General features: G+C 30.0%; 1 protein-coding gene across 1 annotated transcript; it reads left to right on the top strand.

Moving 5' to 3' along the window:
- Positions 1 to 2,744: 2,744 nt before the first annotated feature.
- Positions 2,745 to 22,422, top strand: LOC129987575 (uncharacterized). The gene is made up of 10 exons (XM_056095539.1): positions 2,745 to 2,807; positions 4,580 to 4,896; positions 5,846 to 5,969; positions 9,260 to 9,384; positions 12,173 to 12,291; positions 14,216 to 14,376; positions 15,544 to 15,642; positions 19,914 to 20,013; positions 21,406 to 21,469; positions 22,308 to 22,422. The coding sequence occupies exons 1-10, from the start codon at positions 2,745 to 2,747 to the stop codon at positions 22,420 to 22,422; spliced, it is 1,287 nt and encodes a 428-aa protein (XP_055951514.1).
- Positions 22,423 to 22,941: the final 519 nt, after the last annotated feature.

Here is a 22,941-nt window from a genome sequence, read left to right as displayed (position 1 = left end):
AAATTTTTAATCACATGAGCTAATCTTTCGTAGCTCATTTCTCATTAAAGACAATTTAAAAATTAATGATTACGGCTTTTGCCCAAACTTCCGTTGCCATTATTTTATGACAAGAATTTAAAATATTTATGGAAAGACAGCGTTGCCTTGCGTGATAGGAGTAATAGAAAGTCAGAAAGCCAAATAATTTCATGTAACACTTGCTGATAAAATGCAAATAAGAATGTTTTGGAAGTTCGATTGATCTTAAGTTATATGTTGTTTCTTAAAATGTGTTGCAGCGAATTTATGATGCTTCAAATATTTCAAAATAATATGAAGAATTTAGGAATATTTTGTTTTATTTTCACGCCGTTTCACTGAAGCGTGAAGTAAGTTATTCCAATCTTGTTTCATAACATTTCACATTATTATATGTAATATATTTCTTTATTATATATCATTTCTATCAAATAAGAAACAATATATTAAACAATTGTAAAATTTATTTTAAAAATGAATTTTAAAACCATTCGCAGTTATTATGAAGTTTGATTTGCTTAGGTTTTTTCAATGCATTTGTCCCTTTATGTTGAATACATCCTCAAGTTACACAATGCAGACGTCATTTGTAATTACATATTAAATATAGTTTTAATATTAAAATAATAAGCATACTTCTTTCTCTCTCTCTCTCTCTCTCTCTATATATATATATATATATATATATATATATATATATATATATATATATATATATATATATATATATATATATATATATATATATTGCTTATTAATATTTATAAAATATAATATATGCAATGTAAGAGTTACTCCTTTCAATAAAACAACATTATATTAACAATTGTAAAACTTATTATTTTAAATATGAATTTTAAAGCTGTGTACAATTATTTTAAAGTTTCATTTATTTGGAATTGGACAAGCAATTTTTCTCTTGATTTTGCATACATTCCAAAGTCACATAATGCAGATGTCCTTTGAAATGTAATATTTAATATTAATTTAATATTAAAATAATAAACATAAATTTCAATGCATGTAATAAGTGATTGAATCGCAAATAACGGTAATAAATTTTATTAAAATAATTTTGGTACATTACTCATGTTTATGGACTAGCTGCCCTATCTCCTCAGCTATTAAATTTTTTAAAAAAAAACTGTATAATGATAAAAAATTGTACTATTTTCTGCAACTGTTATTTTAGCTAACGTTTTATAGTAAGTTTTTTTTTTTTTTTTTTGCTTACCCTATATGAAAACAAAATGAATCTCAGTAAATGAATAAGTATTTTATTTTTATTATAATTGAAAAACTGGCCTTTTTTTTTCTTTTAGATTTCTTTATTAAATGTTTTATTTGTTACAATAAATAAACATATTCTATGGATGTTATATCATAAAATGGAGGAGAATGTATTTATGTTTGTTTTGGCGCTCTACAGGGCAAATTACTGTACATAAAGCTATGAAATTTTGCAAAATTGAGCTCATAAAAACATAAAGTAGGTCTTGTTTTATTTTTGAAATATTACTTCATCAACAATCAAGCGAAATTTTGACGGTCTTATTTTTTCTTGAAAACTTCAAAAAATATTTTAGCGTAAAAAAAAATTTTCTTGTACTGTTTGAAAATTAAAAAAAAAAAAAAAAAAAAAAAAATTATCTTTCTTCTGATATCAGTTCATTTGCAAGAAAATTTTCCCTGTAATTCGAATAATGTAAGGAATAATTTTAGGCAAATTTTACACTATACTTTTCATTATTATTATAAAATTTCGATCATTTTCATTTTTACTACAAATATTTTATCCCGCGTTTTTATTCTATTGTCAATAGCCAAATTATAAAGATCTGAATTTTGCTTGTACATTGAAATATTTTTAGGCAACTTTTACAAGTATACTTTTCCTTGTTATAAAGAAATTCGGATAATTTTCCTTTTGACCATAAGTATCTTAGCCCTGGCTTTTTATCCCATTGTCTACAATCAAGATAAAAAGATATGAGTATTGTATGTTGAAATATTTTTAGGCAAATTTTACTACTATACTTTTCATAGTTATAATAAAATTTTGATTATTTTCATTTTTAATATAAATGTTTCATCCCAGGGTTTTGTTCCATTGTCAATAGCCAAGGTATAAGGACCTGAGTTCTGTTTGTATATTGAGTAGGTTTCTTGTTAAAACATGCTGTTTTCTGAATTACTAAGTTCTGTATTTTTGCATTACTAGGGTATTACTGACTCTAGTCAGTTGTTAATCACTAGTTAGGTATGTTTTATCTTTTCCATTTCATATTAAAGCTCAACTTTTTGGCGAAGTGATAAATAGAGAGAAAAGTGAAGATAATAGAACAACGAATAGAACAAATATTAAGTATCTAAAATAATGCAAATTACACGTTTATCAAAATTGGAATTTTAAAAATATTTTGCTGAGATAACTATTAAAGCTAAGCTTTTCATAAAGCCCTTATTGAAAATCTTTATTCGCAACCAGCTGATCACTAAAGGCGGCTAGTTATTTCATAAAAATGAGCAATGTAAGTTTCCAGATTTATGCAGATTTTAGTCGCGAAAAGTCGAAATAGAGTACATAAAAAATACCATAATGGCAATGAACTTCGTCATAAGAAACACAAATAGTTAATAGGATTATTTACTATTTAAATTTGTATTTAGTTTTCCTAGTTCTAAATTCAGCCTTGAAAGAAAGGAATTCCTTCTTGTGCGATATGGAAAATAACGAGTGGGCGAGATACGGTTCATTTAGAAAGAAACAACCACAAGAATTAAAGGTAAGAACAATAATGATAAGATTGTCTTTAAAAATTTCGTAATAAAAATCCGCAACATACAAAGACAAAAAAAAAACATTTTTAATAATTTTATTCAGTTTTATTTAACTCGATTTGTTTCATATTTGCAAAAGATGAAATTTGCAACCGATTTTTTAAAAAATCATTGCATGGTATGCTAAAGCAGCATTTTTTTAACATTTTTTTACTATCAGAATTCTTGATTAGACTTTTTATTTTTGAGTACCCTTATCATTATATTTCCTCTTTGCCCCCTCAACTGTCCAATAGAACAAAATAAATCTTATAAATAATTTTAAAACCTTATTGCAATTGAATATTAAAACGACTCGAGTTAACATTTTATTCTGCTTTCTTTCTACAGTAGTAAAAAAAGCATAAAAAATGAAAATAATATTGAAATAATTTTATATTATCTATTATGAAAGCTAACATTTCATTTTTTGTGAAAATCAATTATTCATATGTGCTTTTAAACGTGTTTTAAAGGAAAGTGTTGAAGTTAAGAGTTTTGTGAGAATCCTCTGGAAAATCGTTAACAAAAAGAGAATAAAAGAAAAGGATAGAAAAAGCAATTATATTTGTAAAACTAAAGATTATTTTAAAAATATGACTTGCATAATTATACAATAAAATGGATGGGTTATTGACAGTCAACTATCAACCAATTATTATGTCTTAATCTACTCTCACCTTTTTCTTGAACTGAGGTGGAAGAAAATCCTATTATTATTAATTACATTTTTAATTACTTGAGCTTCGTCATGTTTTTGTGTACCATAGGTTCAAGAACTTTATGCTTTTTGAATTTTTTTTTTACTCCAGTGTGTCCTGGATGAAAGTGCACTCATTTAATATTTTCAGAATTTAATTATCAGTTAATCATTTAAGTGAAATAAATTTTCATTACATATATTTGGCACCACCTAGTTGTAAAGAGTGTTCCAAAATCAACGCAAGATGTGAATTTGATACCATTTTTGCAGTAAAATGTTGGCAACCCTATTAAAAAAACTATTTGATAGCTGATAGTTTAAGGTTAGTAAAAATGGCCGTTACACGATAGAACAATGTGTTAACGCAAGATTTGTATTAAATAAAAAACACAGTTCTTTTTTTCTTTAAATTGTTTTACTCTTATACTTTTATTGAATCGTAAAGTATAAAGGATAGGATTATGTATGGAATAATACATAGGGCAAATAGACTCCATGACTTTGTTGGCACAAACGCATTCTTTTGCCGAAATTTCCCACGGCCATTTTGCATAAATGTGGCCGAATTTCATTGATACAGCATTGAATTTACTCCTTCAATGCACGCTTGCTTGTTGATATAGACCTTTGGCTTCAAATAATCCTATAAAAAGAAATCCAATAGTGATAAATCACACAATTTTTCGAACTGTGGCCGCAAGACTTTCATTATTTTTCAAGCATTATTCACCAAATAAAACATGTTCTATCGTGTAACGCTCCATTTTTACTAACCCTAGACTATCAGCTGCCAAACGATTTTTTTAATAGGGTTCCCAACACTTAACTGTCCGAATACTGCCAAATTCAAATCATGCGTTAATTTTGGGATTGCAAGAAAAAAAAATTAATCAATTTCTTTAATATTGAAATATAAATTAGGAATTAAAAACAAAACAATTAAAATAAAGAATGCTGCTTTTTAATATATTAAGGATAATATTAAGGGGGATATTTTAATACATAAAAAAAACTCTTTTCATTGAATTTATTCAGAATGGAGACAAAATGCTTCGAGAAAAAAAGAGGTCCATTTTCAAGATCAATCACTATAAATACCAGTCTTTCGGTCTCTACTTGAAAAGCATCTTGAAGACGTCTCTCATCACCAGCATTCCTGAGATAGCGGCAAATAAGAGCTGGACGAAGAGGATCATCAAGATCATAGTCTTCATCATGTGCCTCATCGGATTTTTCTACCAGACGATGAATTTCCTGGGGATGTACTGGGCCTACCCAACGGTTGTCAATGTGTATGTTACTAATCCTTATGAGATAGTCCAGCCAGCTGTGACTATATGCAATTATAACAGGTGAGCAATAGCAAAATGAGGAATGTATAGTATTATGCTAAATGTATTAATACACATATTACACTTTCCCCTTTTAATTTGAGAAAAGTTGAGTAAAAACTTGTATTATCGACACCAAATTCTTAACTTCATCAGTTAAAAGCCCCGTTCCTTTACGGATATGGTCGTAAATTTTCCACCTGACTCATTGTAGGAACAGCCCCGCCTGTGGATCGTCGATCTGGAGCTTCCCGCAAATTGTCTATAAAATGAACAGACATTAAAGAACCCCGGAAAACCAGAAGAGAGGGGAAAAGGGGGAAAATGTGTCTGTCTCGAGATCCGTATGAGCTGTCGTAACAAGATAGCTCATATGGATCTTGAGACAGACACGGAAAATTGGCCATCCATTGATCTGTATATTAGCATGATAATTCCAAAGCGCAACGACTGGAACAAATGAAATGTGATTACAGGTTAAATACTGTTGTAAGTTAGTCAGAAAAAATGGTGTCCAAATACATATTCTATTTTCTAACAATTCTGTATTAATCGTAGTTCACTATATTCTGTAAAAATGCTGGATTCACCGCCCACACAGCCCCGATTTGTCTCCCAGTGAATATTTCCTTTTCCCGGCATTGAAGAAACACTTATCAGAAATAAGGCTCATATCAGACGGTGATGCTCAAAAAGAGGCCGAGAATTGGCTCAATAGCCAAGGACCTGATTATTACGAAGACAGATTAAACAAATTGGTCCAGCGGAGTGATAAATGCCTCAACAGGTTTGGTGATTATGTAGAGAAGTGGCCGCCACATATGTCTCTTAATTACCATTTGTATCCTGAGTCTGTTGTTAATAAAGCATTTTTCCTTTGCCTTGTAAACTTTTTTTTTTTTGGATCACCCCTTGTATAAGAGGATCTAAATGTTCCAATGTGAAGTAAAATCTGATTTTTACTTTCTAGGAAACGAAGAACTTTTATATGCACTCTACCCGACAACGAATGCGTGTTTTTGAATTCTGATGAGTTCTGCAAAATTTATCCACAGTATTGCCCTCATATGGATCCTAAAAAAGCCTTTACTGGGGTAAGTTGAACTAAATTTAACATTGAGTGAAAGGAAGTATAAAGATTTATGGCTTATTCGAAACTAACAGATTTGCAATAAAATTTCGACTTTCTCAAAAATACTAACTGAGATAAATTAGGTCTAAACTGAATGTTAAAAAAAATTAAATTAAAAATTTGGCTAGATATTTATTTTTAACAGATTTTATGAATAAGTACATAATTAACAAATAAAATGCTAAGTTATTTTGGTCGATAAAGTAATGATAATTATTTTTAAAAATTGCAACAAATAAAAAGTAATTTTAACAATATACAGTAATTTGAATGTAACAAATGTAAAATAATTTTTATGTATAAGTAATGCGAATTGCATCTAACGTGTTCATAGTTTTTTTTTTTTTATTATTATTATAAAGGTGAAAAATTTTTTTATTGGTTTTTTTGTTTAAACATATAGTAAAACACAATATTCTCTCTGGGAATTAAGAACTTTAAAAATAATTCATTATTGATAATCTTTATCTAATATTTATTAAAGAAAACGATTCAGAAGTAAATTAGATTTTTCAATTTTAAATTCCGATTTTAAAATAAATAATAACAAGATAAATTCGAATGACAAACGATATTCTAACATTATATTACTTGGAAATTCGAAATACCGTGCATTTCAAATCAAACAATTAAGTGTGTTCGATGTATATATACGTCACTCCAAATCTTCATTTTATAGTTGTCGAAGTGTAATTTTTTATCTAATAAAAATGAAATCTTATTTGCTTTATTATGATTTTCTGTCAAATTTGTTATTTAACCCTTTATATTGTGTTCGACTTGTATATGCGTCAACGTTTGATTTAAAAAAAAGAGGACTTGTGTCACTTTAGAAAATAAATTTTGTAGTTAAGTGGTTAAAGAAATATAAACAATAAATTTCTGTTTATATATAACATTATTGTATAAATGTTACTGCTGATAAAATTTTGATATCACATAAAAGCATTACAGTGAGTCTCAGAGACAGCTTTATAGTGTCAATAAATCAGTTAATAAAAAAGCACCGAAGAATAATCTACAACCAAAACTCAACAGAAATTCGTTTAAATATTTTTAACTATTTTCTTGGGTGATTTCAAGTAACAGGATTATTGAGAAATATTACAATATTGTACATTATTCATTGCACGATCAATTTTGTTTCATAATTTTCAACTAAAGTGAGGCTATTGAGTTAGCTAAATTTGAATACTGAATGAAAAAAAGAAAAAAGTTGGAATGCATATCTTCTTTAAATGATTATTTTTTCCTTACATGTGGTATTATATTATAGTACAGTGAAAAATTCATCATCCTTTCATATCTCTACAATTGATTCTGGTTATAATGTTTAGATTGAATTTTACAGATGAAACAGAGCATTAGTTTTGCAAAAATGCAGGTAATAATATGGTCACACAATGCGTGTTTTGAATTTATTTTAATTACACACATAATGACCCATTTATATAAAAAAATTATAAAATTTATTCTTCAAAAATTATAACACCAAATCATTTTTTTTATTCGGAATACAAGATTAAATTTCATTACGAAAAATCTAATTTCATTTTTAGTACTTCCTTACTTTAAAAGAAATACACATTGTATTCTTTGCAATGAAAAGTAAAATTTTCCTGCTAAGTAGATAAATTTAACTATAAAATTGCATGTAAAACATTAATTTTTACCTAGTCATCGTTACCTACCAAAAGTCACATTTTTTGAAAATAAACAATATAGTATGTATTTACCTTACCTCGTAACTGGAGACATGAATTGCTTCACGCGGCCAGAGATATGGAGTCAAAATGTCTCAATTGTTATTTTTCTTTTTTGTCTTTTGTAAAAAGCATTGGAATTTATTTTGGAAACACAATGAATTCTAGAAATCATGCAACTACCAAAATTATTAAAAATGTTAAATTTCGTACTATTAAATGTTGGTAAGAAATTAAAAGAAAAACCTAAACAATCTTTTAATAAGTATTTACTTCGTTTAGATATTACAGAATTACACTAATGTTAGTAACTGTTAGAATTTAACAAACAAAAATGAAGAATACAATATTTTAAAATATTATTTTATTTCTTTATTTTTTTGCATTATTCAAATTAAAAACAGTTTCAGAGACATGGAGTCAGTGACTCCATAAATAACAACAAAAATTTTGAAAAAGAATAACTCGGTTATACGCACGTGTTCATATTTAGACTTTTGCCAACATACTGCCGAAAGAACAACTTGAAGGTACTGAGGAAATGATAGTATTTAAGGACAAAATATCACGTGATAATCAGAGCTAATGAACAACGCCGATCATTTTGACTCCCGTCTCCAATTACGGGTTCAGTAAACTGTTCTGGAATCCTTTCTTTGTGAGGATTTTTTTTTGAATAAGTATCATTTTAAAAGACAATCACCCTATAACATTGAAATTTTTTTTTATTAATATTTTCAGCTCTGTTGACGGAATTGCCACAAACACCTAAATAATATTTGAGACGGTGATGATAAAAAAATTACGTGTCAACTCTTCATTGGAAGCTATGAGTGACAAGATCTTAGAAAATGAATTATTTTTGATAGGTCTTAGGCTAGTAGAAAATAAATTTAATTTTAAATACCGCCTTTAAAAGTACAAGATATTGAAAGATTATAGTATATATCTAAATGTCTAATTATTCTTAAATATTGTAGAAACAGATTCAAGAATATTTAACTTTGCAAAGGTTTGAATTTATATATATATATATATATATACACAGTAGACTCCCGATTACCCGTGCCTGCCGCACAAAGTTTTTTTTTTTTTTTTTTTTTACTGATTTTTTCAAAAAGGCGCAATTTTACAGTTATGCTTTTGTAATTACAGTATTAAAACAGTACATATGTATTCATTTTTCTGTGTATCCTTGACGCCTCTCGTAAATACAAAACACTTTTCTGTTTTCATTAACAAAATGCATTTTAGGTTAGTTTTGAGTGATATACTAAAATATTAGAGTTAGTTAAACATTTCCTGCTGTTTATTTTACGTTTTATTGTACATAAAACGATTTTTCAAAGTTGGAATGACTGTTTTCTCTTTTGCTATACCCGTTTTTAGCTTTTTTCGGATTATCCGCGATTTTTGTTATCCGCGGCGGCCGTGCCACCCAATTCCGCGGATAATCGGGAGTGTACTGTATATATATATATATATGTAGAAACAATTCCCGTCATACTTTTCTACATCCATTTCTTCACACATCTGTTTCTACTTCCAGATGGCGTATCTGAATGATCTGATGGACTGGGAATACAAATGGGAATATACATACGAGGAGTGCCACAACGAAACGATGATCGCTCATTGTGAAATAAAACTGGGAAGGCAGAATACCACATGCAAGTATGCTGTTAATGTTTTCAAAAGATTCTTTAATTGATATGACATATTTTTTGCAGACAGAAAAACAAATTCGGACCATTTTCAGTTTAATTTAATCATTTTTAAAACACACTTCTAATTCTAATTTTAATAAAAAGCCGTATTTGTCGAGGGAAGGAGGTTTAAAGGAAGGATGAGGCAGAGTGCACACCGCATTCACTGGGCATTGATTCCTTCTTTATTTTTTCAACTCAATGAAGTATTTCTAGTTGAAAATTCAATATTTTCTGTTAAATTAAGCAATATAAATACGAAAACATCAAAGACTGTTCAGTTATCAAAAATGAAATTGGAGTACCTATTAGAACGACCATTGTTCCATCCAAGGATCCCAACCGATAATGGATATGCAAGCGACTAAGTTTTTCTGCAAATTACGTCATGTGATCTTAGTTTAGCGTAGGTTATTTAAATGCTTTCAGATTATGGCAATAGCAGTTAAAAGAGAAGATTACAATAATGAATTGATCGAAGAAATCCAGATATTCCTAAGAGACATCAGAGACTCTCTCCAATTAGTAGTTGACACTTAATACCAGTGCAGGGAAATGTGACCTATACTGGATAAATGAGAAGTCTTTTTGTCGAAATGCATTCTTGTCTTCCGTGTTCAGCTAAATTAGAGTTACATCCAGTTATAGACGTGATATATCACAGAGACGTCAAAGAATTAAATATCAATAATCAATGACCTTAATCCTATTTATGGAGAAATAAGATAGTTTTTTTGGATGTGCTAACTTGGTTTGAAATGGGCGTTCTTGCTACCCGTTCATCTACCTGTTCATCTTACCGACAATTTGCGGGAAGTTTCCGATTGACATCCACAGGCGGGGATGGTCCTAAAATGGTTACGACCATATCCTTAAAAGCAACAGGCCGTGAGAATGAACTTTATATTCAACTCCAGTACGATCCAGTGATGCAGGATATCAATTAATACCTAGATGACAAATGGGTCGTCCAGGTACATACTGAAGTGCACTAATTAAAATTCTAAAATATCAGACACTATTTGGTAGATTAGTTTGTGTTCTATCAAAATATTCCAATAAGTTACATTTAATACTCTACGCACTCTGCAGTCAGACATGGATGGGATTCATAGAGCATTTGACAAAGGACAGCACATCAAGCATGCAGTCGCCATTATTGCAATTGTACCAGATAATAGTACCAAGATTATTTACATGCATCCTGCATTTATTAAAACGTTAAGAGCCGATGCATTTTTGGCGTCCTTCGGTTGATATCCGTACTTCGACTGGGCAACGGTGGCCTGTTGGTGAGGTCTCGGCTCGTGAGTTTTAGGTTCAAGTCCCGATTTCACCGAAAAACCCTCGTGTAAGGGGGTATGTTGACGTTAAATCCGTTGGGGCCAAACGTCCTCCCTCTGGTGTGGTGTGGTGTGAAGAGGGGGGTGCCAGCTCAGGTGTCGTCCTCGTCATCTGACCACGGCTCAAAATGACAAGGCACGTCCCAAAATAGCCCTAGTGTTGCTTTACAACGGGACGTTAATATAACTAAACTAAACTAAAATTAAACCCTACTTTGACTTATGCCTAGACTTTTACTGATATTTATTCGAAGATATTTCTTAATTGGAATTTTGCTTCTTTGGAAGGGATATTGATGACGATATATCGAAAGCCTTATTAATTGAAAGATAAGTAAAAAGAGGAAAGGAAGGATTTGGTTAATATGATTGGTATAGGAAAAGGCTGAGATTCATGAAGGGAGTGAGCAACCGTTACATGATTTAAAGGGCAATAATATAAGAGTATGAAATATATATAGATAAATAAAAGAAAAAAAACATCACACATATTAATAACGTCGCCGATTTAGGACGGTGAATCAGATTATATCGATCTAATATTTTGTATCAGATTGATATAGCATTACTTGATCGAAAAGATTACCAATCAGTATCAATCAAGTCCAAAAAATCTGATACCGAGTATTTGATATCTCTTTCTCTGTATCAGCTTTGCTTACTTGATACAATATTCATTCAACCTTACTGTGAATGGAATCAGTTATATACACACTCCTTTTAAATTCAACTGTTTTCGCAAAACATTCAAAAAATTCCAAAAATATTGCATTTAAAAAATATTAATTATCATGTGAATATTCAGTTATTTTAATGAATAATTGAATATAGATTGTATTTACTCTTTTTTTACATAGAAAAGTGGGATCCGAGTGCAGTTTAAAATGGCGAATTTGAAAAGCACTAAATGGTAATTTGTTATTAATTACATAATTTGCCCAATTTTAGGTCAATAATTGTAAACATTATACATAAACTTGCTGTGGACCCATAAATGAATCATCTAAACATTTTTTTAATAATGCTGCTAGTATTAAACATTTTTATTAAAAACTTCTCCCATTAAATTAAATTTTATATATATTTCTACATTTATAAGTTCTTTTATCATGTTTAGATGAAATTTTATCGTATTGAAAATATGCAGAAAGAATTTCAAATTTGAAAGAAAATTTTTCACGAAGTTTATAGATTTAAATATTTGATACATAAGTTATTTGTATGGAGGGGAAGCAGGAGTTTTAATTTGTCCAAAACTTGGTAATGATGTTTGAATATCGGTAATCGAGAAATGGTACAATTTTGAAGTAAAAAAAAGGAAAGATACTATGATATTTGTTGCTCTGATAATCGCTGGTAATTTTCAAAATCCATGGATAATATTAAAACATTGATTCATTCATTTAATTTTAGAAAATCCTATAACAGAATTCCTGTTGTGGACAGCAAAGGCGATCCTAATTGCTGTTATACCATCGAATCGTTGGTAGGACAAGCAGACGCTGAAGATTCTTTGTATCCTAATACTTTCAGTAAGTAAAAAAGAAACTCAATTTTTATTGTGTCCTACTTAACCCTTCAATTTACTATCTAAATTGCACGTATATTCTTTAGAAAAGTACATATACAGATTGTCTTAAAATAGTTATCAGTGGGCTCTTTTTTCCAATGAAACTTTCTTGTCTGGTGTTTCAGCAATGACATTAGCCCAAAGCAAAAATAATTATATGATAATACAAGCTGCGAGTTTATTGAAATAAAGCAGAGTAATTAAGAAAATATAGAATTGTTAACACACGAATTTATTTTAAAAGCAAAATTACCATAAATATTAGTGATAAATATTTCTAGCATCACATTTCTTTTCATTGCCAAATATAGACTGTATTTTTTACATACGATTGTATTCTATTTTATTATTCAATAAATATGATAGTTCCAAATTCTTCTTCGAGTCTAGTTTTTAAATAAATACTGCGTTAAATCAGAATGTCCACTGGAAATTTTTGGAATTTTAATATTTCCTTCATTGTTGGGGAGAGCCATATGCATATAAACCCTGGGATGCTGGATTCGTGTAGACACTTTCTTTCTGCTTATAGCTCGAGATACTCAAAATGAGCAAATCAATATACGTTATTATTACATGGTTACTTCACATAAATAAGAGAGTGAAACGCATTTGACTTTTTGACTTCCTCTTACACGTTGTATAGTGATCGTCAAAAAATTCGAGCTCGAGATTTTGATGAACCTCCACATTGTAGACTACCCTGTGTTCGAAAAACACATTTTTAGAAAATGTTCATCTGTCTGTCTTTCTGTGACAAAGATTACGCAGAAACACTTTCAGCAAGAATGTTGAAATCTTGTACACAGTCTGCATATTAAATTTGCAGATTTCTATCAACTTGTGAGTAAAATCTGTTCTGTGGAAGTCCGTCTGTCTGATTGTTCGAATATGAGTTAACACGATGATTACAAAAAGAAGAGCACTAGATAGATAAAATTCGATACACAAATTGAAATCTATAGGTTAGACACCTGTTAAATTTTGAGCCAATTCCAACTGAGGGTTGACTATCTATAAGTCTGTACTTTCAGAAACATGTAAAAGCAATAATTCAAAAAAAGCAATGATATAAATATATCAAATTTGGTATGGGAATTTATGACAACAAGTGCAGTTTTGCGTCAAATCTTTGCTTTAATCCGTTGAGAATAACGAGTCTAAAACAAAAATTCTATTTTTGGCTACTATTAACGGTTGTCAGGGATTAATCGCCAAATAACTCGCCAAGGATGACACGATAGATTCAGTAAAATTTCTAAATTCGCTCCAAAAATTGATATGTCTATTATACGCAAATGCCAAGTAAGGCGTTCTCTGACATTGACAGATTTATTAGAGAGTATGCAAGAAAGTTTTGGAGGGACAGTTCCTCCTGGTTTTTAATATTTGCACAACGAGTACAAACTTTAAGTTTATATTTTTATTGCTTATTTAGGTAATATTTTTCGATCATTTAGGGCTACTAATATTTATTTTGCGACATCGTATGAAGTTATTGATGACAAATTAAGGATTTTATAACTCGTAGCTGATATAGTTGTTTCTGAAGGCAATACAGGATATCATCAAGTAGTAGTTTTCAGAAGGATATTAAATTTTACTTGGATAATTATATTTTGGTATTGAGATCTTGAGAATAATTGGTTGTTGAAAACTGCATTGGTAATGCTTTTTTTATGTTTACTCCTGATTTAAAAAAATGCTTCAAAATGCAGTGATTTTTAATTTGTTTTGTTTATTGTGAAATTTGTAAATTAATAAGAATAATTTTAAATAATGGTGCTAGATCTCGGAGAGTTTTAAAATTTGTTTGAAAAGAATAGCTAAATCCTTATTCTTCGTGAAGATCTTTTTTGTCAGTAGAGTTTCATGTTTATTTTCAGTCATTGAGTTGGACATAAACACCCAGGCAGAAGAATACGTAATGTCCTCCATTCCGGTGATGATTCAGGTGAAAATTCACGACCGAAGGTCCGTGATGAATCCCTTTTCTGACGGATACTCTTTGGAAGGAGGAATGCAGTATAATGCGTATGTATCTATGGTAAGTTATTTTGATTGTTCAGAGCTAAAAGTTATTAATTGAAAATTCTCATGAGATTTTTTTTTTTGCTAGTTATTGGCAAGAATATGACACAATGTATCTATGCATCAATTAATATAATAAAATGATAAATTGTACACACATTAAGCAACCCTTTTACCGTTTGGTTATACATTATGCTCATTCTGAAGTTCAATGACTCTTAAAAGAAATTAAGAATTTGAGTTCAGTAATACAACTGAAATTTATGACTAAACTTCTAACGTTCTCTGAGTATCAATCATTATTTTTAGATACTTTTGATCTGAACAATTAGGTTCTAATTACCAGGTACTGAATAATAAAACTAGACTATCTTTCTTTTTATTAGACAACTTTTTTGGAGATGAATTTGGATTTATCGGTATAATGTGGATTGATTCAACTGCTTTGATCAAAGTAAAATATGCACGAAGAAAAAAATCTTCTTTTTAATTTAACTTTTCGTTTTTTTATATGTGCGTTTGAAAATACAATATGCCTAGAATTATTAAATATTTGCATAAACATACATTCTAATGGAAATAAATACCTATAAATGGATATGTTAACTTATTACATGTACTTATTCACTATAAGATACAGAACTGAATTTAGCAATTTCAGTTTTACATTGCATTTTCGGGAGCCAGTTGTAATCTGTTTAGGCTGTTTAGAGTGTTAAATGCAATCACATAAGTCAACACCGCCCGCCTAATTAAAGACATTCGGATTAAATCTGATTGACTGTTCCCGAGGATGCAACACTGGCAGGAATTATTGTTGAGTCCTAAGGACCTTCACCGGCCAAGATACAATCCTTCCCGTGGGAAGTAAATCCCGTCATCGATAAGAGGCAGACGACCTCCACTGTTACTATACTCAGTAGAGTGACAAGAACCAACCACCATACCGGGAGTTTCTTATCATCATTTTCTGAGGTGTCTCCCTGGAGAGAGGGTTAAATGTAAATTAAAATCTATAAAAATGAAAAGAATGAAAATATGAGTTGATTATCAACACTAGAACAATGTAGTATCTGGCTTTCTTCTTTTTGGAAATTTCTTCAAGTGATTATAAAGATCTTCATTTCCTTTTTTGAAATGAAAAAACAGTACTAAATGAACTTTCGTTTTGCTTTTCTTTCAGCAAACTCAAGAACTGCTACCTTCTCCGTACGACACGCACTGCTTGGATTATTTGGAAATATGGAAGAACAATAATGGCACTGGACCCCTGAACCATTTGGTGAGAATAGAAGCAATTGCATGTAAAAATCGACTTGTGATTTGTAAATGAATTTTAACGTATCAAATCATTCAAAATATACTTGTTGTTCAGATTCCGTTTACAAAATTTGGTTTAGTTATAAAATGTAACTTAGTAAAGTTACGTTTTTGAAGCAGTGCATGGCTATATGAGGACGACCTTCTCAATATTGAACTTGGTTACGTGAAGAGAATAATTGTATATTCCGACTTCAGAATTCCATATCACACCAATGGGGGATGCGTATAGGTCTTGACATTAGACTTAATCTCATTAGCCTATATATATATATATATATATATATATATATATATATATATATATATATATATATATATATATATATGTGTGTGTGTGTGTGTGTGTGTGTGTGTGTGTGTGTGTGTGTGTGTGTGTGTGTGTGTGTGTGTGTGTGTGTGTGTGTGTGTGTGTGTGTGTGTGTGTGTGTGTGTGTGTGTGTGTGTGTGTGTGTGTGTGTGTGTGTGTGTGTTATTTAAAACTCTTAATTTAATCCAAATTAATTTCAAAGTTTTATCTTAATTTAGTACATTCTAAAATATTCTCTTATTCCCTGACCCATTTCCACTTTTTCTATTTAATTAATTCAAGAGAACCTTTGCAAAAATACTTACATTTGCACTTTCACACGCTCCGCGTGATAGGATAGAAAAATGTCCAGTAAGCACATTCTTTTAAAAAAGATTCCCGTGTTTCCCTTATCAGAATTGACATGTGTGAGAAATCCCTATCAGAATCTTAATAGTATATAGACACTGTGAAAAAATATTTTTCCTATTAATATCTCATGTTATATAAGACCAGGGATAATTTATTTCTCTCTCTTTTTACGCTAATCTGCTTTTGTGCCGCGTTGTGAGCGGACGTGCCTTGTCCGCTCCTCTTGTAAATAAATTATGCCTTCCCGGGATGGATTAAAGTGAACTTAAAAATGCAAAGTGTCTTCACTGTCTTCGAAACTGCCTTCTGCTTTCCAAAAAATATTAGGCTTACATATATAATGGATTTTCAGTTGAAATTCATCTTGAATTTGGGAACTCCAATTGAACTGCTGTAAGTGTATAGAGAACATCATAACGATTTTTTTGTTTGGTAGGGGAAAAAATCAATAGTAGTGCGATTTGGGTTGGACAATTACAGGTTAATATAGAAGTTTCCGCTCATTTAATTTGCAGTATAACCTCTAGAAAATGGAAAAATAAAAAGAAAAATGAAAGTTTTGTTACTATTTGCTCACCTTTTTATTTCTCGTATATGAGGTATAGAGAAAGTATTGTAATCGGTGAAAAAATTTGAACTCGAGATTTTGACGAATCTCCTCGTTTCAGATCTCCACGAATTCGAAAAACACATTTTTTACATTAGTCAGTCTGTCTGTCAGTGTTCAAATAGGATAATTTAAAAACATTTCGAACAAGTTGGCGAAAATTTAGCATATGGAATTACAACTCAATTTCAAGATTTATATCAAATTTTGAATGATATCCGTTCAGAGCGAATCTTTCAAAACGCAAAGCGCTCGGTAAATAAAGTTTAGTATACTGGTTAAGCATTTAAAATATAAATACTTATCAAATTCGTTAAAGGGTTGACTGTCTATCGGTTTTTATTTCGCATACATATAAACACAATGACTTAAATCTTTAGAATTCAGCATGTTATCCAATAATGCTATAAAATAACCAAATAAAATACAGGTTGTTAATCCATCATTTTAATTCATTTAATTTATGTGTCGTTTTCAAGTTATATCAGGATCGTTCTGAAGCGAATTTATAATTTTAGCCGAGGTCAAATGAATGTAAATAGAAAGTATTAAATTTTTTTAAAAAAAAATCAGTTTCGAGATTAGAATAATCTCTAAATTGTAAGCTTCTCTCTTGTCCAAAAAACATATCGTTGGATTTAAATTTGTGCGAATATCTGTGGACGTGGCAATCTTTATGTAGTTATAAAATCAAAATTTCAGATTTCTATTAAATTTTAGAGGAAAACTTTGTACGTAAGCCTGCCAATTAGCATGATAATTTAAAAGCGGCTCAGAGAAGGCAAATTTATTTTTCCATATAGTTTTATCAACAGAGTTGAAGAGTTGCATTGGATTGAGAGAGTCATTGGATTGAGAGTTGCATTGGAAGAGATGCATTGGATGAAGAGAGTCAACCTTTATTTATTCATGATTACGCGAACCTGATTGTTCATAAACTTATTAACTTAGATAGATGAAATTTGGCACTTGGTTTTGTCGCATTGGAGTGAATATGCGACATATTTTTGGGCTCAATAAATTAATGGGGAGAAGTCTAAGGTACATCTCCGGTTCTTAACTCTATATTATAAAACAGAAAAAAGGCGCATTATTGCGTTAGTGTAGGAGAAAGTTCTTTGATTAGTGGGAGCAACTGGTAATGTTTGAATAGATAATATGCAGGATACTGACATTTTGTTATGTTTTATTGATAACTAGCCGCCTTGCATGACCAGTTGTTCGCTGCATTGATGTTTGCTAAAAATTTCAAGTAAATCCTTTGTAGGCTTGGTCTTAATCGTTTTCTGTACAAAGTATTTTGAAACTTGAAACTGATAGATAAGTAACACGGGGTTTTTTCAGAGGTCTTAAATCAAGCTTTCATTTTGCTTTGCACATCTATTCTAAATTCTTGTATCTCTTCTAAAATTTGAAGCTTAATTTGAAATGGGAATGAAACTAATCTAAAAAATTTCTTGCTGGCAGTGAACATGTTCATTAAAAGTAAAATTTTGGAAAGTAGAATCATTAAAGTTTTATATACTTTACTTTATTTCAACTTCATACTTTGATTATCAACAACGGAAAGAAATCTAGAATGAAGTATATATAACAGCAACGAATACGACTCCAGTTTCTTTGCAAGAAGGAAAAATTTTTGGTATTATTTTCTTCTAAAAGAAATTTTAATGCATTTAAACAAATATCAAAGAAAAACTAATTTTTTTTAATTTTAAGGTAGTGTAAAAGTCTTTTGTGATAATATTTTTCGGAAACCATAGCATAAAAATGTCCAAATTTGCTTAATTTTTAATTAAAATTATAATTAAAAGTTCAAAAAAAAATCTCTCCTTGATTCTTATTCCAACCTTCCAAAGAATAATTTGGTGGTTCAACAGATCCACCTATAAGCTTATCCTACAGAATACCAACACACAGAGATACATACATTCACGTCTATTATTAGTAAAGTTTTAATCGTTTGCTTTAGATCTCTCATTTCTAAGATCATTCAAATTAAGATACTTCAGAATACTGGAACACCCTAGTTTCTCTCTCAAAAATTAGAAAAATTATATATTCTCTTCAGAAACCACATTGACAGCACATATTCTTTAGTGATTGATGTACAAAAGAGGACCCTGCTTTATCGTTGTTTCTGAAGCAAATGTATGTTCGGAGATCTTTTGAGGACTCGGAAAACTTTTTAGTTCCCAAATCAATCTGGGAAAATTTTTCTAAGGAAAAAAAGCATGAGCCACTGTTATTTAGAAGGAATTTTGCAGTGACCTTCAGGCATCGGGCGTCTACCATAGCTTCGCGAAACAGGCTTTTGATGCCCTTCAGTACTGATGGAGTTAAGGATGATTATTGAACTATTATATTTCGCGTATAACTAGAGTTAATTCGCGCGATGACACTGTCTCCTTACAATTAACCCCTTACCTGCCGAGGATAACTTGCGAGATTCAGCCCCCAGTGCCACGAATATATATACGTATATAGTTGAGCGACATATATATATATATAATATATATATATATATAATATATATATATATATATATATATATATATATATATATATATATATATATATATATACGCCAGAGGAAGTTAACACATTGATTTAGGGAGACGTATATATACGCCCGCGGCAGGCAAGGGGTAAATGAGACCCAATGATGTGAAATAGTGACAGGTTCTTTCTGTTCTTTTAAGAAATGGTATGGATTCCAAAAGTAAATTGGCCTTACACATATTAAAGGTGTCAAGTGAAGATTTGAATAAATTTCATTAAGAAATGATAATCTGTTCTTTTAATATTTCATTTTTTAAAAATTACAATTAATTGGAGTAAAATACAAAAGGAGATGGGAATCACACTTCAGCTTAAAATTGTATTTAATATGAAATTATTATGTACCATTAACTGATTAAATTAAAATATGCGGCTTTATAATTTTATGAATATTATTTTCCAGATGTGTGTGGAATATTGCCAACTGAATAGACTTCTGGAATTAGGCCAATGCATCGATAAAAATGTAGATTATCCCCATGAGCATCAACTATGTCCCAAAAGTAAGTTGCATATATTTCAATAGCAATGTGTTAAAAATCTCAAGAAATCCATCAAAATGCTCATAAAAGTGATGAATTTAAGTGAACTGTTACCAATCTATCCTTCGCAGCGCTTTCCTTCCCTTTCCAGTCCCCCCCCCTTTTTTTGTTCTTTTCTTTTCTCGTATACGAAAGATTTTAAAAGTACTAAAATTGTCAAAAAAAAATTGGAACTCGAGATTTTGACGATTCTCTGCGTTTCAGATTTTTCTGACTCAGAAAATTACCTTTTTTTTAGAATTATGTCTGTATGTCTACCAATTCATCTGTGAGCACAATAACTCATACGCGCTTTGGGATAGACGGATGTGGTTGTGGCATACGGACTTTTAACTCATTTTGTAGTTTCTTTTAAATTTTGAAAGAAATCCATTCTGAAAAAAGTCTGCCTCTTTGGCTGTTAGAGTGCAAGGTAATTCTATAATTACAAAATATAAAGAGCTAAACAGGTAACATTTGATACACGTTTAGCAAATAAAATATAGATTCTCATAAAATTTCGAATCAAATCTGCCAAAGTGTTGATCGCATATCTCTCTATCTTTCGAATGAGTATAAACACACTAACTGATAAATGCAACGTTTCAAATCAATGAAATTAGACATGTGATCTTCTGCAACAATAGTTGTGTGTCAAATTTTGATTTCTATCGGTAGAAAAAAAAAGGCGTTCAAAATACCTTAGCATTATGTGCTAGATTTACACATCTGGTTTCGTAACTATTGTTCGCCAAAGCCAAGTAAGGCATTCGCAACCTTATTCAAGAATTACAATATTAAATCAGAGAAGGGTCGGGGATTTTTATTGGAAATTAAGCGAGAAAGTTTCAGGAAGACCAGGATTCACTTAAAGTACAGATAAAATAGATCAAAGAGAGAAGCTGAGATTTATTTTCGAACTAAAAAGGCTTAGCGATTGGGTTTTATCTATGTGCAGCAGCTAACTGAGAGTGTTTGAATCATTTGTCATTGCACTGTTCATATTCGATTATATTAGCATCTGTAAATATTTACAGAAAATATCATTTACAAAATTTTAAAAACAACAAAAGTTTTTAAATAAATAGTACAATTGACATCTAATATTTAAGATTTCTTTAAAATCCATGAATTTTTTATTCTTTGTTTAATTAAATTCACTGCAGAGTAATGAATCGTCAAGTGATTTTTTTAAAAAAAATATAGTAACATAATTAATTTAAATACTTTAAAATACAAAGATGAAATTTTTAATTTGCAATTGTTTCTTTAAAGATTTTATTTTTGAATGTCTTCTTGGTTAATTTCAAAATGTTTGTTAAATTTTAACAAAACTATTATTTATTTATTTATTTTTATTATATTTTTTTGCAGATGAACGAACCCTTACAAGTGATATTGTGAAAAATTGTACTTTAAAATGTAGAGATGCCTGCTAGTAAGTACACAATATTTCATAGATATTTCAGTAACAGAGGAGTACTTTATGTATATTTAAGCATTTGTAATGGGCTAACCTGATTAGTTTTGCTCTAACACTTTTAAGATACCATCTTAAAACTATATTATGCAAAGTATTAGAAGCCTAGCGTACTAAAGAAGCAACTAAAAGAAGAAAACTGGCAACTAAAAGAAGTAAAAAAAAGAAAAAAAAGAAAAGAAATGTCTGACTGGAAAAGTTACAGGAATGAATTACAATATAGAAATTGAAAACAGAATGGCAAAACATTATTAAAGTCCATTAAAATGAGGAAAAAATTAACAATAGTTACATTATAAAAGGCGAAGTTTTTTTTTTTTTTTTTTAATCATGTAAAGATTCTCAATGCAACTCAACGCTCAAACGCCTCATAATTCCACGAGTAAACCGAGTTTACTTTATTGTTAAGTCCACCTTTCATATTTCCTCTGATTCCTATTTTGACGGATTAAACCCATCTTAACGCATGTGTAAATGCGCGGAGGGTTTTTGTATCCGTTGGCAAGCAATATGTAGTTTATCATAGGATCAACAAGAAATATAAATCTAGAACTTTAATATAACATTTTCTACTGTTAATTCTAGTTTTTGTTGTTATTTTTTACTGGTGCGAAGGTGGGGTTTAGGCAGTTACAGTCATAAATCTAATGTATTTCTTAAAAATCAATGTGGAGTATGAAATAGAGATAGTTGTATCCTTTTTATTTCACAGTCTGAGAAAATGTGCCATGATCAAAAAGCTCATCCATTCCACTGATTATATTTTTACGAATTTTTAATGTTGCTTCCAGCGTAGTGGTTGTCCTGATAAGGAAGACAGTTTCACAGATAGTTTGGATGATGTTGGATCAATTACCCCCGTCCTTCGCAACAAACTTTACAGTCATTCGGCAATTTTGGCTACAAAATAGGAGATTCCAGAATGTACAAGTATTCTCAATAATAAGTCCATTAGAAAGCGAGTTATACTGATCTTTCTAGAAGTTTCTGGGCCCTGTCAGGGAAATCATGTTGATGTCTTCGTAATATGGCTCATTTTTCTTACTTTACTTAAAGCAAAGTAGGGAGCAGTAAATATCAATTAAAAGTTAAAATTTAAATTTTGTATAATTAATTAAATTGTTTAATTTAATTAACTTAAAATGTTTTTTTCCTCTTTCCTGGTGTTATTCTACACTAAAATACAATAAATATCTAAAGCATACAAAAATAAAATTGATGATAAAATAATTCGCGAAATATATGGTTAAGCTGAGATGTCTCACTGAAATATACGAAAAGCTTTGATAATCCAGCATCTTGTCTTATATCAATGTAAGACGTCATGTCCAAAATAAACTTAATTTACTTATTGAACAACTCTTATTGCTGTCTTTCTTACCAGTAGACTGCTTTTGTACCTATGGAGTACAAAATGAATAAGATTAGTA

Source organism: Argiope bruennichi, chromosome 10, assembly GCF_947563725.1.
Source record: "Argiope bruennichi chromosome 10, qqArgBrue1.1, whole genome shotgun sequence".
Taxonomy (NCBI): domain Eukaryota; kingdom Metazoa; phylum Arthropoda; class Arachnida; order Araneae; family Araneidae; genus Argiope; species Argiope bruennichi.
This window is presented reverse-complemented; position numbering and strand designations above follow the sequence as displayed.